Here is a 16513-nt window from a genome sequence, read left to right on the forward strand (position 1 = left end):
AAAGTAGCCTGTTTAATCCCATCCACCCCCCCTAAATGTTCATTGCTTCCACTCCTGTACTGTGGCTACATGTTTACTCCATACAAACTGTGTGACAATTTTTAGCCTATACTACTCCAACAGCAGCTCACCAATCCTCTACAACCAACAAAGACAAGTGCAGGCAACAACAACACCCTGTCTCGTGCCCCTTTCTAGGTTAAAACTATTAAATAAATATCCATTGATTTTAATCCTAGCAGTAGGATTGTCGTATAGCGCCTGTTGTATAGTTTTAATAATTGTGTCATGTAGACCAAATCTGTGTAAAACTCTGTAAAGAAAATTCCAATTAACCGAATCAAATGCCTTTTCAGCGTCCACGCTTATCACTATTGCTTCAATTTCATTTTTTTTACATGATCCATAATGTAAAGTGTCCTTCGTATATTGTCTTGTGTTTGGCATTGTTGTATAAAACCTGTCTGATCATTATGTATCAGTGTGGGTAGAAACTCTTCTAATCGTTTGGCCATGATGGAGGTAATATTCTATAATCCACATTAAGAACAGATATTGGTCTAAATGACCCACATTCCATTTTATCGCCTTCTTTCAGTATAGCTGAGATTATCGCCTCCTTCCAGCTGGGTGGCATTTGCGCCTTTCTTAGAGCCCAGTTCAGTGTGAGGAGTAAAACAAGAATTAACTCACTTCCAAATTCTTTATACCACTCTGCCATATATCCATGTGATCCTGGTGACTTGCTTAATTTAAGCCTACTAATTGCAGTTTTTAGTTCAGCTTCAGTTATGTCAGCAGTCATCGTGCTATTTTGTTCTTTGCTTAAAGTGGGTAACTCTAAAGAATTCAGGAAGGTGTCAATTTAGGTTATGCTTCCCCCGGAACTTTAGAATATAGAGTTTTGTGAAACATTTCAAAAGCTTCTTGAATTTCACTTAGTTTATTTTTTATCACCTTTGTTCTTGGATCCCTAATTCTATGAATTGTATTTTCTGCTATCTTTTTCAGTTTCCACGCCAGGATTTTCATTGATTTGGATCCACTTTCATCGTGTCTCTGTTTCAGAAACATTAATTTTTTTCTAATTTCTTGTGTAGCCAAACTATTAATTTCATTCCTAATTTTTAAAATTTCTTCTAGTGTATCCTGTGCTAAACTCAATTTGTGTTTTTTTTTCTTGTATGAAGATACCGCTATAATTTTCCCTTTTAAGACAGCCTTCAGAGTATCCCATAGAATGGGAGGTGAAACTTCTCCATTATCATTGAATTCTAAGTAAAGACCAATTTCTTTTTTAATTTGTTCCTTAAAATAGGGATCATTGAGTAGACTTGAATTTAGTTTCCAAATAGTATTCTTTGGTTGCAGGTCAAAATCAACAGATAAATATATAGGTGCATGGTCACTTACATCTATTGTCCCAATTCCACAGGTGATTATTTTATCTTTATCTTTTCCAAATGTTATGCAATAGTCTATTCTTGTATATACGGAATGGAGGGGCAGAATAATGAGTGTAATCCCTTCTGTCGGGGAAAAGGTCTCTCCATATATCAATTAGACCAACATCCTCAAAAAGAGTGTTAACTTTCTTATGTAAGGACTTTGTTTCATACCTTTTTCTATTGGAAGAGTCTAACTTTGGTTGTAATTGTAAATTTAAGTCTCCCCCATAGTAAATTTTCTGGAAGAAACTAATATCACTTCCTGGGGGTGCATATATATTCAATAGAGTAACTGGATTTCCGTCTATATTCCCCCTTACCAGAATATATCTTCCCTCCTTATCTTCCATTCAGAATACTTTTTCAAAATTTAGCTTGCTTGAGGTGAGAATAGCAACTCCTCTTCTATGTTCTGATTTATATGAAGAGAAAAACAAATTAGTGAAGCCCATTGTCTTTAATTTTCCATGCTCACTATCACTTAAGTGAGTTTCCTGTAAATATGCTACATGGGCTTGTTCTTTTTTCATTTTTGATAGAATTTTACTATGTCTGATTGGATTTAACAGCCCACTGACATTACAAGAAATGAATTTTACTTTGTCCTTAGCCATGTGTATTTATCTGTTAGTATATCATTGAAATTTGCAGAATATAACTTAATCGATCTACTCCCTGAACAAATAAGAACCAAGAAACGCAAATAATTTAAAAAAAGGTAACGAAGGCTGGGGTCTCTAGATGACCCTGGGTTGAGCTAGAGGAAACGTCTAGCTGTGGGGGATAGTCCCTCCTACCTGTGAGTTGAGGGCTCCCGCTGCAGTACCTTTAAAAGTAAGTTAAAAAATCTATGTCCATTACACATAATTTCCCTGTGGATTCCTCCCATGTATACTCATTTAGGTGGGGAAAAAGGAGTGAATGAATGAATTTTTAAAAATTGAGTAATATAAAATCCGCATTATAATACGTATTTCTCGAGATAGGTATATCACTGTCTATTTTTGCTTCCATTTAGTTTATCAGCACTTTTAAAGCCAAACCTTTTGGCTCTTCTGGAGGAGATGGGGGCTGTCTCCCAAGAACTCATAGTCTCTTCCTAATATCCTTCTCTCGTCCTCCTCCCGTCCCCTGCTTTCTCAGTTCTCTTACTATTTCCCAAGCAGATTGGGATAACTGCTCAGCCAGGCTTTCCCTCAGTCTGACCACGCTAATGGGCAGCCCTCTTCTTCATGTCTGTTGTTGCCTCTTCCACCGTTTGATATAGCTGTATCCCTCCTTTGTAAAACACCCTCAATTTAGCAGGGTATGGGGTTTGGAATTTAATCTTTTCTTGCTCTAATATTCGTTTCACTTCGGAATATTCCTTCCATTTCTCTAGAACCACTGGGGGGGTGGGGGGGGTGTAATCTTGATCGAAGTATATTAACTTCCCGTTCCAAAACACCCAGGCCCTTTGTAGAATCTCCGCCTTGCTCTTAAATCGAAGGAATCTAAGTACTATTGAGCGCGGCTTACTTTCTCTGTCTTTGGAAGGCCTCGGGACGAGCGCACGTTACGCCCTCCACAGTCTTCAATCTCCACAGTCGGGGGAATCTCCAGCGCATCCCACAGCAACTTTTCTACAAACTTCATCATCGACAACCCCTCCACTCCTTCGGGAACATTATAAATCCTGATATTTTTCCGTTGCGATCTTCCCTCCTGGTCAAGCAATTTACTTCCCTGTTGATTTAATATTTTTATCGTCTTACTTAGTATCTGTTCCACGTTTTGCATGCGATCTTCCACCTTCTCAATTCGTGTCTCTGCCATCGCTATTTTCTGATTGACGTTGACGAGCTCTGACTTTATATCAATTAGTTGCTGTTTTATATCTTTTTGGACTTCCCTTATCGCTTCCAAAATCCTTATCATATTTGCCACTTTGCCTGAACAAGGCCCAACGTCAGCTTTGTCACCATGCGCACATGTAGGAGAGCCGCTCGCTGTACCTCTCTCTTCATAGGCTGCGCAGTGATGCTTTTTTTTATCTCCATTCTTTTTCCCCATTCTTGCCCCCCTTATCAATTCAGATATTTTTGAAAGATCTTATATTTGATGGGTTAAAATATGCGTTTTTCCGGAGGAGCTATTGATTTAGGCTTCCATTCTGGACGATGACGTCACCAGAACCAATCCCTGCTTTCTCAACATTACCTGTCCCTCCAATTATCTTTGTATTGTCTGCAATTTTGGTCACAAAGCTGTCAGTGGTTTCATTCAAATCATTGACATACAACATGAAAAGAAACAGCCCCAGTTCCAACCCCTGCGGAACACCACTAATCACCACCAGCCAACAAGAATTGACCCCTTTTATTCCGACACTTTGCTTCCTATCTTCTATCCATGCTAATATCTTTCCTGTAATGCCATAGGCTCTTGTTAAGCAGCCTTCTATGTGGCACATTGTCAAAGGTCTAATGAAAATCCAAATAAATAGCATCCACTGACTCTCCTTTTCCTACCCTGCCTGTTATTTCTTGAAAGAATTCCAATAGTTTTGCCAGGCAAGATTTCCCCTTAAAGACATGGTGCTGATTGTTGTCTACTTTATCATGTGCCTCCAAGTATCCCAATACTTTGTCCTTAATAAAGGACTCCAACTTCTTCCTAACTACTGAAGTCAGGCTAACTGGCCTATAATTTCTTTTCTTCTTCCTCCCTCCTTTTTTTTGCAGAGAGGAACAACATTTGCAATTTTCCAGTCCTCCAAAACCATTCCAGAATCTAGTGATTCTCAAAAGATGATTACTAATACCTCTATAATCACGTCAGCTACCTATTTCAGAATCATGGGGTATAGTCTATCTAGTCCAGTTAACTCATCTACATTCAGACCTTTCAGCTTCTCAAGCACCTTCTCTTTTGTAATAGCAACTATATTCACTTCTGTCCCCTGACCTTCTCAAATTTGTAGCATTCTGTTAGTCTTCCACAGTGAAGACTGATGCAAAATACTTAGTAAGTTCACCTGCCATTTCTTTGTTCCTTATTGCTACCTCTCCTGCGTCATTTTCTAGCAGGTCCAGTATCCACTCTTTTACTCTATATATTTGAAAAATACCTTTGGTATCCCCTTTGATATTATTGACTGGATTACTTTCATATTTCATCTTTTCTCTCCTTATGGTATTTTCAGTTGCTTTCTTTTGATTTTTAAAAGCTTCCCACTAATCTTTGCCATATTATTCACCCCTTCTTTTGCTTTTATGCTGTCTTTCATTTCTCTTGTCAGCCACGGTTGCCTCATCCTCCCTTTAGTCTTTGGGATGTATCTATCCTGTGCTTTCCAAATTGCTAAGAACTCTAGCCATTGCTGTTTCTTCATTTATTCACTGTCAATACCACCAAGCAAATAATATTGCAGGGAAAATGTAAATACTGGAAATGTGCAATAAAATTTTGCAATGGTTATGCATTGTACAATGCTTCTGAACTTCATGTCATTGAGTCAGTGTGAAGGATGTGCCTTTACCTCCCAGAGGACAGATTTATCCCCATATTGTTTAATCATTTTCCCAGTTATTGAAAGTAAATCCTTCTGCATGTTTGACCCAGCTTTTGTTTGTTTATTGATGAACTGATTCGGTGTATACATAACTGGTCCTGCATTCTGTTATTGTACACTCTCATTTATGGTCATGTTCACAAGCCACACTGGTCATTGTATTTTCTTCCTACCTGGAGTTCACATTGTCTGTAACATCTTTTAAATCTTCTAAATATTTTGAACAGGACTTAAAGCTATTTTAATCTGAGTTTTCAATTTCAAACATCTCAAGAACAAAAGCTGTGATCTTTGTTTCATAGTATTCCATGGGTACCACAACATGGAACTTCAGTAAGGGCTGTGCTGAAGTTACTGGAATAGCAAAACCCACTCTTTGTGTATACATTGACATGTGTTAACCTGGTCAAACTTGTATACCAGTCATTTTGGCCTATGGGAACTGCTATTTTAGATGATCTGCTAATGAGGGAGGGGAAAAAATAAGATGCAAGTGGACCATGTCCTTTCTTAATGTGATGGACATGACTACATTTGAAACAGATTTTGTGCAGAAATTGTATTTTTAAAGCAAGAGAAACAAGCCTTTGCTGTATCTGCAGTGGAACCCTTGTTAAATTAATTAGCTTCATTAAATAGTACCTTTGTGCACCTAAATTGTGTGTTGTTTTCACCAAATTCAACAGCACTGGATAATTAACTGCTCATTCCTTTTGCAGGAGGCTGCCACTTTTGCTAGAGAGCAAGGCTTTGAGGTGAGTTGACCCTCAATTGCACATTAATCAGATCCTAAAGGATTTTGCTGATAATGAAGTTCTCTGGACAGTGATTGATGCACTATTATACTCTCCAGTCCTTGCCGTTGTTACTATGGTTACCTGGCAGACATTCTACTTCTTTGTTCTGCCAGGATGATGTATGACACACTGTGCTGGGCCTGCATCCAGCATCTCCTACACATGTTATTCATTGGCTTTTGAAAAGGCTCCTGGGAAGTTAAGAGGTTGGATACTGGTTAAGGCTTCCTGTGCAGATAAGGTGTCTGTCATTTCAACTACTAAATAGCAACATCTTCTGCTTTATTTTATTGTGTGAATGTTCTTTTGCTGAGAGCAATTTGCACTCTAGTGGAAGGAATTTAACACTAATGACTCGCTTGCTATTTAATGGAAACCTGAATGGCTTGGAGTAGTTTGTGATGGCAAACATAAAAGAATATTAAAGACTCACTGGCTTAAGGTGAAACTGGTTTATTTTTGATTTTAGTACAAAGTCATTCAAGGGAAAGAATTAGGACTGATGCTTATTTTGCATATTAGTCTGTACAACTGATTCAGCCAGACAGCTCAACACATGAAGCAATACATTGGATAAGAATACAAGATAACAATAAAAGTATCAGCAACTCCATGATAAATTGCTTTTTGCCACTGATTGAGAAGACCCAGGCAAGAGTAGAGAATAACTAGAAATTTTCCATTGACAAACCTGAACTGCAAAATCTAAGTCTTACAGTCTACATACTAGGTTATATTTAATAAAATGCCACTTCATTGCCCTAAATTTGAGCTTAATTATGAACATATGTATCTGGGAAATTTGTATAAATTTATTATGCATTGGTCCCTTTCTGTACTACTCCCTTTGGGAGTGCATAAAGTGTGCTGAGTAATATTCAAAGTAATGTAAAATTTGTTTTATTATTAAGTAAGAAGTTGTATTCCTTAATTGCAACATTCTATTACTTCAGTTTTGCTCTTTCATTGATAAAAATCTAAAGTTTTGTCTGCATCTCAGTCACTGGGACTTCTGTTTCAGTTTAGTTTGAGTTAGAGATTGAGAATGAGGATTAGAAAGGTTCTTCCTGTTGATAGGGGAAAGTGCCACCTCACCTCAAAGATAATGGTATGGGTTTGGTGAGATTAGCAATTTAGGAACTTGTTCATATTTTAATCTGCATTGTCTGTTAAGGCCTTGAAGGTGGAAGAGGCAAGTAGGACAAATCACATATTTATCAGTTAATCTATGGCATCTTAATAATTAAGTAACCTGTGGCATCTGGTGTTAGAAGTTCTGCTATTAAATTAAGCTTACTATCATGTGCACATGCATGGTGAGGTACAGGCAATGTAAAACTTGCAGCAGCCATCGTTACAGTCACATACGTACAGACAACACACAATATAAACTATACTGTACAGTATTAAAGAACTCTGCAAAAGCAAAACCTTGGTGCTAAGAAAAGTAGAGCAGTCGGCGTGGAGAGGGTAGAGCAAATGGCTGTGATAACGTTGTTATAGTCATAATTACTTTAAAATTGGAAGTAAGAGACATAAGAAAAAGAAAAAATGATTGAAACAGGGGTCTTGCTGAAGGGTCTTGGCCCAAAACATCAACTGTGCTCTTTTCCATAGATGTTGCCTGGCCTGCTGAATTCCTTACGCATTTTGTGTGTGTTGATTGAAACAGGTACAGCCACATTTCTGAAGAAAACAGAAGACAAAAATACTCTCTTGAATTTAATGAACTGTTACCACATTAAAAAACATTATCTGTATCAACCAAGTTACACTATGTAGTATATACATTACGAACAACTATAATGTACAGTACGCTGTCTGTGATTCTAATTGAGTGCAAAGGTGCTCAAATAAGATGATTACATGTCTCAGCTTGTACTGTTGCCAACAGACAGAAGATATTAAGGAAATTGCCAAGAAAGCACAGCGTTTGCCAAAGGTGAACAAAAAGCGACAACGTATCATAGTTTTCACACAAGGAAAAGATGATACTATCGTGGCCACAGGTAAGCTTGATCATAAGAAGTTGATCATTAGTACGGTGGAGAGCATACACAGTCTTGTATGGGGTTGGGGGGCAGGGGCTACTGCACAGGACCGAAAGAAGCTGCAGAGGGTCGTAAATTTAGTCCGCTCCATCTTGGGTACTAGCCTACAAAGTACCCAGGACATCTTCGAGGAGCGGTGTCTCAGAAAGGCAGTGTCCATTATTAAGGACCCCCAGTACCCAGGGCATGCCCTTTTCTCACTGTTACCATCAGGTAGGAGGTACGGAAGCCTGAAGGCACACACTCAGCGATTCAGGAACAGCTTCTTCCCCTCTGCCATCCGATTCCTAAATGGACATTGAACCAGTGAACAATACCTCACTTTTTTAACATATATTATTTCCATTTTTGCTCTATTTTTAATCTATTCAATATATATATATTGTAATTGATTACTAATTTATTTATTATTATTTTTCTTCTATATTATGTATTGCATTGAACTGCTGCTGTTAAGTTAACAAACGTCATGACACATGCTGATGATAATAAACCCAATTCTGATCCCGATTTTGCATCTACTTGTACAGTTGTAGAGAAATCTGTTATATTTTGAGTTAGAATAATACTGAATATAAGATTGGAAAAAGAAAGTATCAAACACAAAAGAGTAACCGCAAATGATTAACGTTTAAAGAACAGTAATGCCTCAGGAAAAGCTTTTATTGTGAATAGAATTGGAATTCTCTTGCTTCAGTTTGTTTTAATTCACAACAGCAAAATGGATGTCCATAATAAAATAGAATTAGAGGTTTTCATTTCCCAAAGGCACCCTTTTAAATCCTCATGATCCTTCATTTTATAGGTAATTCATATATGCATTGGTACAATCATTCTCTTGGCTCAGAGTGTCATGTTTAAGTCATTTAATAATGATTAAGGACATACAAATGCTCAGCCCATTGGGCAAATCTCAAAAGAGAGGCCAATTTATTGAGTTTTTTTTACATTTCAGCTTGGATTTCCTTGCCTGCTGGCATCAAACCATTTAATGAACATGTCAAGAAGAGAGTGGTCTTTAATTTAGCGTCCATTGACACCACAGAACCACACAGGGCATAGCTAGCACTCTTATTAAAGTAGTAATTAGGCTCATTGTGCTCTGAACCTCAGAGTATGAATGATCAGAGGATTTTTCAGCCATTCATACTGTAAGATTTTTGTAGCCATGAGCACAAAGCTACAAAAATTACCTCAATTCGTTGTGCAGTTTAACAATTCAAGGCTATTACCTAGATAAGAGTACTTGAATTTTTTTGGTGAATTGTGCAAACCTAATTCTGAAATTATTGGTGTGTGATGTGTTAAGAAATAAAGCTTCATCCATGAAGAGCACAAATATTGTATATTTGATAGAAGTCAGGTCGGTTGTTACTTCCAAAAGATAGAGTGATTCTGTGGACCTATGCATAAGAACATGCAAACCATTATTCTTTCCACATTACATTAATTGCCTTATTTTATAAAAAAAATGTGTTCTTTGTGTGTCATGACCTATGAATTGATTATGACCCATATAGATGAACATACTTTTTTATAAACTAAAAAGTGTATGCTGCAGGATGTGTTGAATTAACTATTTGTGCTGGTGCAGTAGAGCGAGCACTGAAAGCACAACAGTAAAATGTGCAGTGTACCTGCTCTATGTTACTTCCAACTAACAATCTTGGTTTAAAATAAAACATGGGAGCAGAATTAGGCCATGTAGTCTAACGAGTCTGCTGCACCATTCAATCATGGCTGATTTATTATCTGGCTACTAATCTGCCTTGAGAATTTCTGCAGACTCCCTGCTTCCTCAATACTACCTACCCCTCCACCGATCTTTGTATCATCCCAAAACTTGGCTACAAAGCCATCGATTCTGTAATCCAAATCATTGAAATATGATGTGAAGCTGTCCCAACATCAAACCCTGCAGAACACCACTAACTAGTCACTGGCAACTAACTAGAAAAGGCCTTCTTTATTGTCACACTTTACCTCCTGCCAGTCAGCCAATCTTATATCCATGCTATAATAACACGGGCTCTTATCTTGTTAAGCAACTTCATGTGTAGCACCTTATCAAATGCCTTTTGAAAATCCAAGTAAACAATATCCTCTGACTCATTTTTGTCTATCCTGCCTGTTATTTCCTCAAAGAATTCCAACAGGCTTGTCAGGCAAAATAGCCCTTTAAGGAAACCATGCTGACTGGCTGCATCACTGCCAGGTATAGAAATATCGATGCCCTTGAATGGAAAATTCCACAAAATGTAGTGAATACGGCTCAGTCTATCATGGGTAAAGTCCTCTCCTCCATTCTTGACTCTGCCTCACCTTGGTTCTGCCATTTCGAATCACCTTCCAGTCCTCTCCAGCAGCCGAACATTGTCTTGTTCCCCGCTTTTGGGCCTAGAACACACCGCCTTGATTCAGCCTGTACACACCATGCCATAATCGTTCTGCACATTCAAGTTTCAGTTTACACTGCAAAAATGCCAGTTTGTACAGGTGGTTCAAAAGCTCAACTCCGAAAGGGAAGTTACAGGCTATTGATCATAATGATAGTTTTTGAGAAAATGTGTGATTAATACAGTAATTATAGTTGTTTTTGCTGCCAGCAAGTCATTGATTTGCTTCACTAGTGCCATCTTAAACTAGATCTTAAACTTTCCTTTCCTATTGCTTTCTTAGTTGCCTTCGGTTGTTTTTTAAAAGCTTCCCAATCCTCTAGCTTCACGTTAATTTTTATTATATTCTATGCCCACTCTTTTGCTATTATGCTGTCTTTGACTTCCCTTGTTAGCCAAAGTTGACTCATCCTCCCTTTAGAATATTTCTTCATTGGGATGTATCTATCCTTCGATCTTCGGAATTGCTCCCAGAAACTCTAGCCATTGCTCCTCTGCCCTCATCCTTGCTTATGTCCCGTGCCAAGCTCCTCTCTCTTGCCTCTGTAATTCCCTTTATTCCACTGTAATACTGATACATCTGATTTTAGATTCTCCCTCTCAAACTGCAGAGTGAATTATATCAAGGTTTCAAAGGTACATTTAATGTCAGGAAAATGTATACAATATACATCCTGAAATGCTTTTTCTTCGCAACCATCCACAAAAACAGAGGAGTACCCCCAAAGAATGAACAACAGTTAAATGTTAGAACCCCTAAGTCCCCCCCAGCTCCCCTCCCTCCCGCGCGTAAGCGGCAGCAAGCAACAATCCCCCTCACCCACTGGCAAAAAAAAGCATTGGCACCCACCACTGAACACTGAAGCGTGAGCAAGGTGACAGCAAAGCCACAAACTTGCAGTACTCCAGACTACATTGTTCACCCAGCATTCAACATACTACGGTCGGTCTCTCTCTCTCTCTCTCTCTCCTCTCTCTCTCTCTCTCTCTCTCTCTCTCTCTCTCTCTCTCTCTCTCTCTCTCTCTCTCTCTCTCTCTCTCCCTCTCTCCCTCTCTCCCTCTCTCCCTCTCTCCCTCTCTCCTCTCTCTCTCTTCTCCCCCCCCCCCCCAAAATAAGGGAGAAAGAGGTGTCTCTGTTTCATAGCGAGAGGGGAGACATAACAAACAACTGGCTGGTTTACGATGTTAAAAGTTCATTGCGTCGATTTTTCCAAGCTCTGTGCCCAAAGATCTCAAGTCTCTGGGCACACAGCCTTAGACCTTCCATCTCCCGTGACATACCAGTCTTTTGCTCAGACATCGACCTTGGATCCCCCCATCTCCAGAGCCATGGAAACTCGGTCCACCAAAGGTGAGCAGAGCTCTTAGGCCGAGGCCTTGGTGTGCCAAACAACAGCCAGTTGTGAAAACCCAAGAACGGGTCCCATTCCTGCAAAGAACCATAACTGGCGTGTAACTCCAGGTCAGGGTCTTCAAAGGAAACCTGAAAGGGAAAAATGGAGATATTAAAGATGGAAATAGAACAGTTTCTGAAGATGCAAGCAAAGGAGCGAACTCGTTTCTGCATACCTCGACGCGGTTTTATCCCCCCTTGTTCAATCCCTTCCTACCTATGTTCGTGACACTTTTCACGCTCTTGAACTTTTCGATGATTTTAAGTTCCCTGGCCCCCACCGCTTTATTTTCACCATGGATGTCCAGTCCCTATATACTTCCATCCCCCATCAGGAAGGTCTCAAAGCTCTCCGCTTCTTTTTGGATTCCAGACCTAATCAGTTCCCCTCTACCACCACTCTGCTCCGTCTAGCGGAATTAGTCCTTACTCTTAATAATTTCTCCTTTGGCTCCTCCCACTTCCTCCAAACTAAAGGTGTAGCTATGGGCACCCATATGGGTCCTAGCTATGCCTACCTTTTTGTTGGGTTTGTGGAACAATCTATGTTCCGTGCCTATTCTGGTATCTGTCCCCCACTTTTCCTTCGCTACATCGACGACTGCATTGGCGCTGCTTCCTGCACGCATGCAGAGCTCGTTGACTTTATTAACTTTGCCTCCAACTTTCATCCTGCCCTCAAGTTTACCTGGTCCATTTCTGACACCTCCCTCCCCTTTCTAGATCTTTCTGTCTCTGTCTCTGGAGACAGCTTATCCACTGATGTCTACTATAAACCTACTGACTCTCACAGCTATCTGGACTATTCCTCTTCTCATCCTGTCTCTTGCAAAAACGCCATCCCCTTCTCGCAATTCCTCCGTCTCCGCCGCATCTGCTCTCAGGATGAGGCTTTTCATTCTAGGACGAGGGAGATGTCTTTCTTTTTTAAAGAAAGGGGCTTCCCTTCCTCCACTATCAACTCTGCTCTTAAACGCATCTCCCCCATTTCACGTACATCTGCTCTCACTCCCTCCTCCCACCACCCCACTAGGAATAGGGTTCCCCTGGTCCTCACCTACCAACCCACCAGCCTCCGGGTCCAACATATTATTCTCCGTAACTTCCGCCACCTCCAACGGGATCCCACCACTAAGCACATCTTTCCCTCCACCCCTCTCTCTGCATTCCGCAGGGATCGCTCCCTACGCGACTCCCTTGTCCATTCGTTCCCCCCCATCCCTCCCCACTGATCTCCCTCCTGGCACTTATCCGTGTAAGCGGAACAAGTGCTACACATGCCCTTACACTTCCTCCCTTACCACCATTCAGGGCCCCAAACAGTCCTTCCAGGTGAGGCAACACTTCACCTGTGAGTTGGCTGGGGTGATATACTGCGTCTGGTGCTCCCGATGTGGCCTTTTATATATTGGCGAGACCCGACGCAGACTGGGAGACCGCTTTGCTGAACACCTACGCTGTCCGCCAGAGAAAGCAGGATCTCCCAGTGGCCACACATTTTAATTCCACATCCCATTCCCATTCTGACATGTCTATCCATGGCCTCCTCTACTGTAAAGATGAAGCCACACTCAGGTTGGAGGAACAACACCTTATATTCCATCTGGGTAGCCTCCAACCTGATGGCATGAACATCGACTTCTCTAACTTCCGCTAATGCCCCACCTCCCCCTCGTACCCCATCTGTTACTTATTTTTATACACACATTCTTTCTCTCACTCTGTCCCTCTGAATATACCCCTTGCCCATCCTCTGGGTCCCCCCCCCGACTTTCTTCCCGGACCTCCTGTCCCATGATCCTCTGGTATCCCTTTTGCCAATCACCTGTCCAGCTCTTGGCTCCATCCCTCCCCCTCCTGTCTTCTCCTATCATTTTGGATCTCCCCCTCCCCCTCCAACTTTCAAATCCCTTACTCACTCTTCCTTCAGTTAGTCCTGACGAAGGGTCTCGGCCTGAAACGTCAACTGCACCTCTTCCTAGAGATGCTGCCTGGCCTGCTGCGTTCACCAGCAACTTTTATGTGTGTTGCTTTAATAAATTTGCATCCCAGTTATCCTTCTTAGGATTGTAGGTGACTTGATTTCACAGGTACTGAGATCAGAGTGGAAACAGCAGGCTCTAGCACAGCTGGAGCACAAGGTGTAGGTGGTGTAGATGGGATGGTGAGGCGGGGTGCAGGATCTGCCATTAATGCAGTGCCTCTGTGTGCTTCTGATACACTCAGGATTCTCAATGCCATCCTGAATGCTCATTCCCCACTGCTACGGCTTTTGGCCAGGACTAATAGATTGTTTGCGGATAAACTGAAATGAAGCAGCTTTGTGGAGTCCTTGAGAATTTCTCAGTTATAATTGTAATAAACATTAAGATGTATGCAACGACACTACTATGCAAAAGTCTTAAGCACATATATATCCAGTAGCAAAGATGTTGATGACTACACAGTCCAATAAACCAATTGCTCAGAATCAAATTACCTTACGTAGTCTCACAGGGCCGAGAGTGTCTGCACCTGTGCCACCCCCACCCCCAGCCCCTGGCACTCTTTCTCTGCCACCTGCACCACACCCCTCCTGCAGTGCTCCACCCACGCTATTCCCAACATCATTTGCTCCTGCCAGATTTACAAATTTGCCCTCCACTCCGCATTGACAATTATAGTACTGTGCAAAACTTTTAAGCATCCTAGCTTTATATATGTGCCTAAGACCTTTGCACTGTACTGTAATACCATTTTCCCTCCAATTAAATAGTCCTTATGGCATTTGTAATGCATTAGAGGTGTATAGTCATACCTTCTCAGTTCAGAATCAAATTTCTCTTCTGGAATTATATTGCAAAACCAACAAGTTACTTACTGAATTTTCTGTGTTTTGTATCATTGTACAAAGGCAGGACTGTTCCGCCTATAAAAGAGTTAAGTAAAGGTAAACATATTAATTTAAGCCATCTTGCACTATTTTGTGTATCAGAGCAGTATTAGCTTTTTAAAATCAGTCTTTGTTATTATTACTATTTTACACCGTAATACTTGGCAGAAATTCACATGTATGCATGATTTGCTTTCCCCACAGCTGATAATGTGACTGCTTATCCTGTCTTGGATATTAAACAAGATGACATTGTCGATACAAATGGAGCTGGTGATGCCTTTGTTGGAGGTAAATATCTCTGTTATTAAGTAAATTCTTGGTAATTCCACATACCACAGACTCTCTCCCTCCCTAATAAGGGAAAAAGATGTCCCCGTTATACAGCGAGAGGGGAGACATAACAAACAACTCGCTGATTTATGATGTTAAAAGTCTGTTGCATCACTTTTTCCAAACTCTGCTCCCAGAGGGTCATCCCCAAAAGGGCTTAGGTCTCTGGACACACAGCCCACGGCAGCTAACCTGCTGCTCCCGATGTTCTGTGTTCTCCCATAACACCTCAGTCGGGGGCACTGATCTTGAATCAGCCACAAAAATCCGGCACCCTGAAGGCGTGCTAGTCTTCCAGGCCGTGTGCTTGGGATATCAAAAAGTGCCCGGTCGTGAGGCCCTGAGAGTGGGTCCCATTCCCACAAGGAGCCGAAGTCAGAGTGTAACTCCAAATTAGGGTCTTCAAAAGAAAAGGGAAAAAAGAGATATCAAAGATAGAAATGCTGTTTCTGAAGATGCAGCAAAGGAGTTGCCGTTTAGCACCATCATCACTTTGCTCTGCCCCTCGGGGGTAAGATTTGTATTTGTATTTAGGAATTGCAAATGACATTAGATTAAGGGGAATCACTGACAATATTTGATACAGCTCTGGTATAAACAGATTTTCTGATTAGAGGGATGAATGGTTGTAAAGTATAAAATCAGTCTTTTTATTGGAGGTGGTGAGGAAGAGATTATGCAGATGCTACAAATCTTGAGCAATGCAAATAAAATGCTGGAGGAACCCAGTAGGTCAGACAACATCCATGGAGCAGAATAAACAGTTGATATTTTGTGCCGACACCTTTCATCAGGACTAGAAAGTAAGGGGACAAAAGCCAGAGTAAAATGGTAGGGGAGGGGAAGGAGTACAAGCTGGCAGGTGAGTTCAGGTGAGGGGGGAATATGAGTGAGTGGGGGAAGGAGGATGTAGTATAAAGTTGAGAGGGGTAAGTGGAAGAGGTAAAGAGCTAGAGAAGAAGGAACCTGATAGGAGAGGAGAGTGGACCATGGGAGAAAGGGAAGGAGAAGGGGGACCAGAGAGAGGTGATGGCAAGTCATGATGGCGAGGGAAAGGGGTGAGAGGTTAGCCAAAATGGGGAATGGGAAAAGAGAAAAGGGGAGAGGAAAAATAGGAAGTGGTTACTAGAAGTTGGAGAAATTAATGTTCGTGCTATCAGGTTGGAGGTTACTCAGACAGAACAGGAGGTGTTGCTCCTTCAGTCTGCAGTTGGCCTCATCAGCAGTAGAGAAGGCCATGTCAGAAAGGTAATAGGAAATTGAATTGGAATGAGCGCCCACATGGAGATCCTGTCTTGTGCTGGACACTTGAAAGTCCTCATCAAAACGGTCTCCCAATCTTCGTCGGGGTTTGCTGATGTAGAGGAGGCCACACTGGGAGCATTGAATACAATAGGTGACTTCAACAAATTTAGCAGTGAGGGAGGAGATGTAGGGACAAATGTAGCACTTGTCATGGTGACAGAAATGTGTCAGGAGGGAGATGAGTGAGCAGGGACGAGTGGACAAGGGAGTCACCTAGAGAGCGATCCTTGTGGAAAGCGGGGTGGGGTAGTGGTGTGGGGAGGAGATGTGCTTTATGATAGGATCCTGTTGGAGATGGCAGGAGTTATGGAGAATGATGTGCTGGATACGGAGACTCTTGGGGTGGTAGGTAGGGGCAAGGAGAA

At 41.2% G+C, this 16513-nt stretch overlaps 1 protein-coding gene across 4 annotated transcripts in view; it reads left to right on the forward strand.

Moving 5' to 3' along the window:
• LOC134358265 (adenosine kinase-like) overlaps positions 1-16513 on the forward strand; it is a 295164-nt gene that overhangs the window by 250323 nt on the left and 28328 nt on the right. For all 4 annotated transcript variants that reach the window (XM_063070283.1, XM_063070284.1, XM_063070282.1 and 1 more), the window contains 3 exons: positions 5721-5756; positions 7693-7807; positions 14715-14801. In XM_063070283.1, coding sequence (XP_062926353.1) covers positions 5721-5756; positions 7693-7807; positions 14715-14801 — 238 coding nt within the window. The remainder of the gene's footprint in view (positions 1-5720; positions 5757-7692; positions 7808-14714; positions 14802-16513) is intronic.

This window comes from Mobula hypostoma, chromosome 18, assembly GCF_963921235.1.
Source record: "Mobula hypostoma chromosome 18, sMobHyp1.1, whole genome shotgun sequence".
Taxonomy (NCBI): Eukaryota; Metazoa; Chordata; class Chondrichthyes; order Myliobatiformes; family Myliobatidae; genus Mobula; species Mobula hypostoma.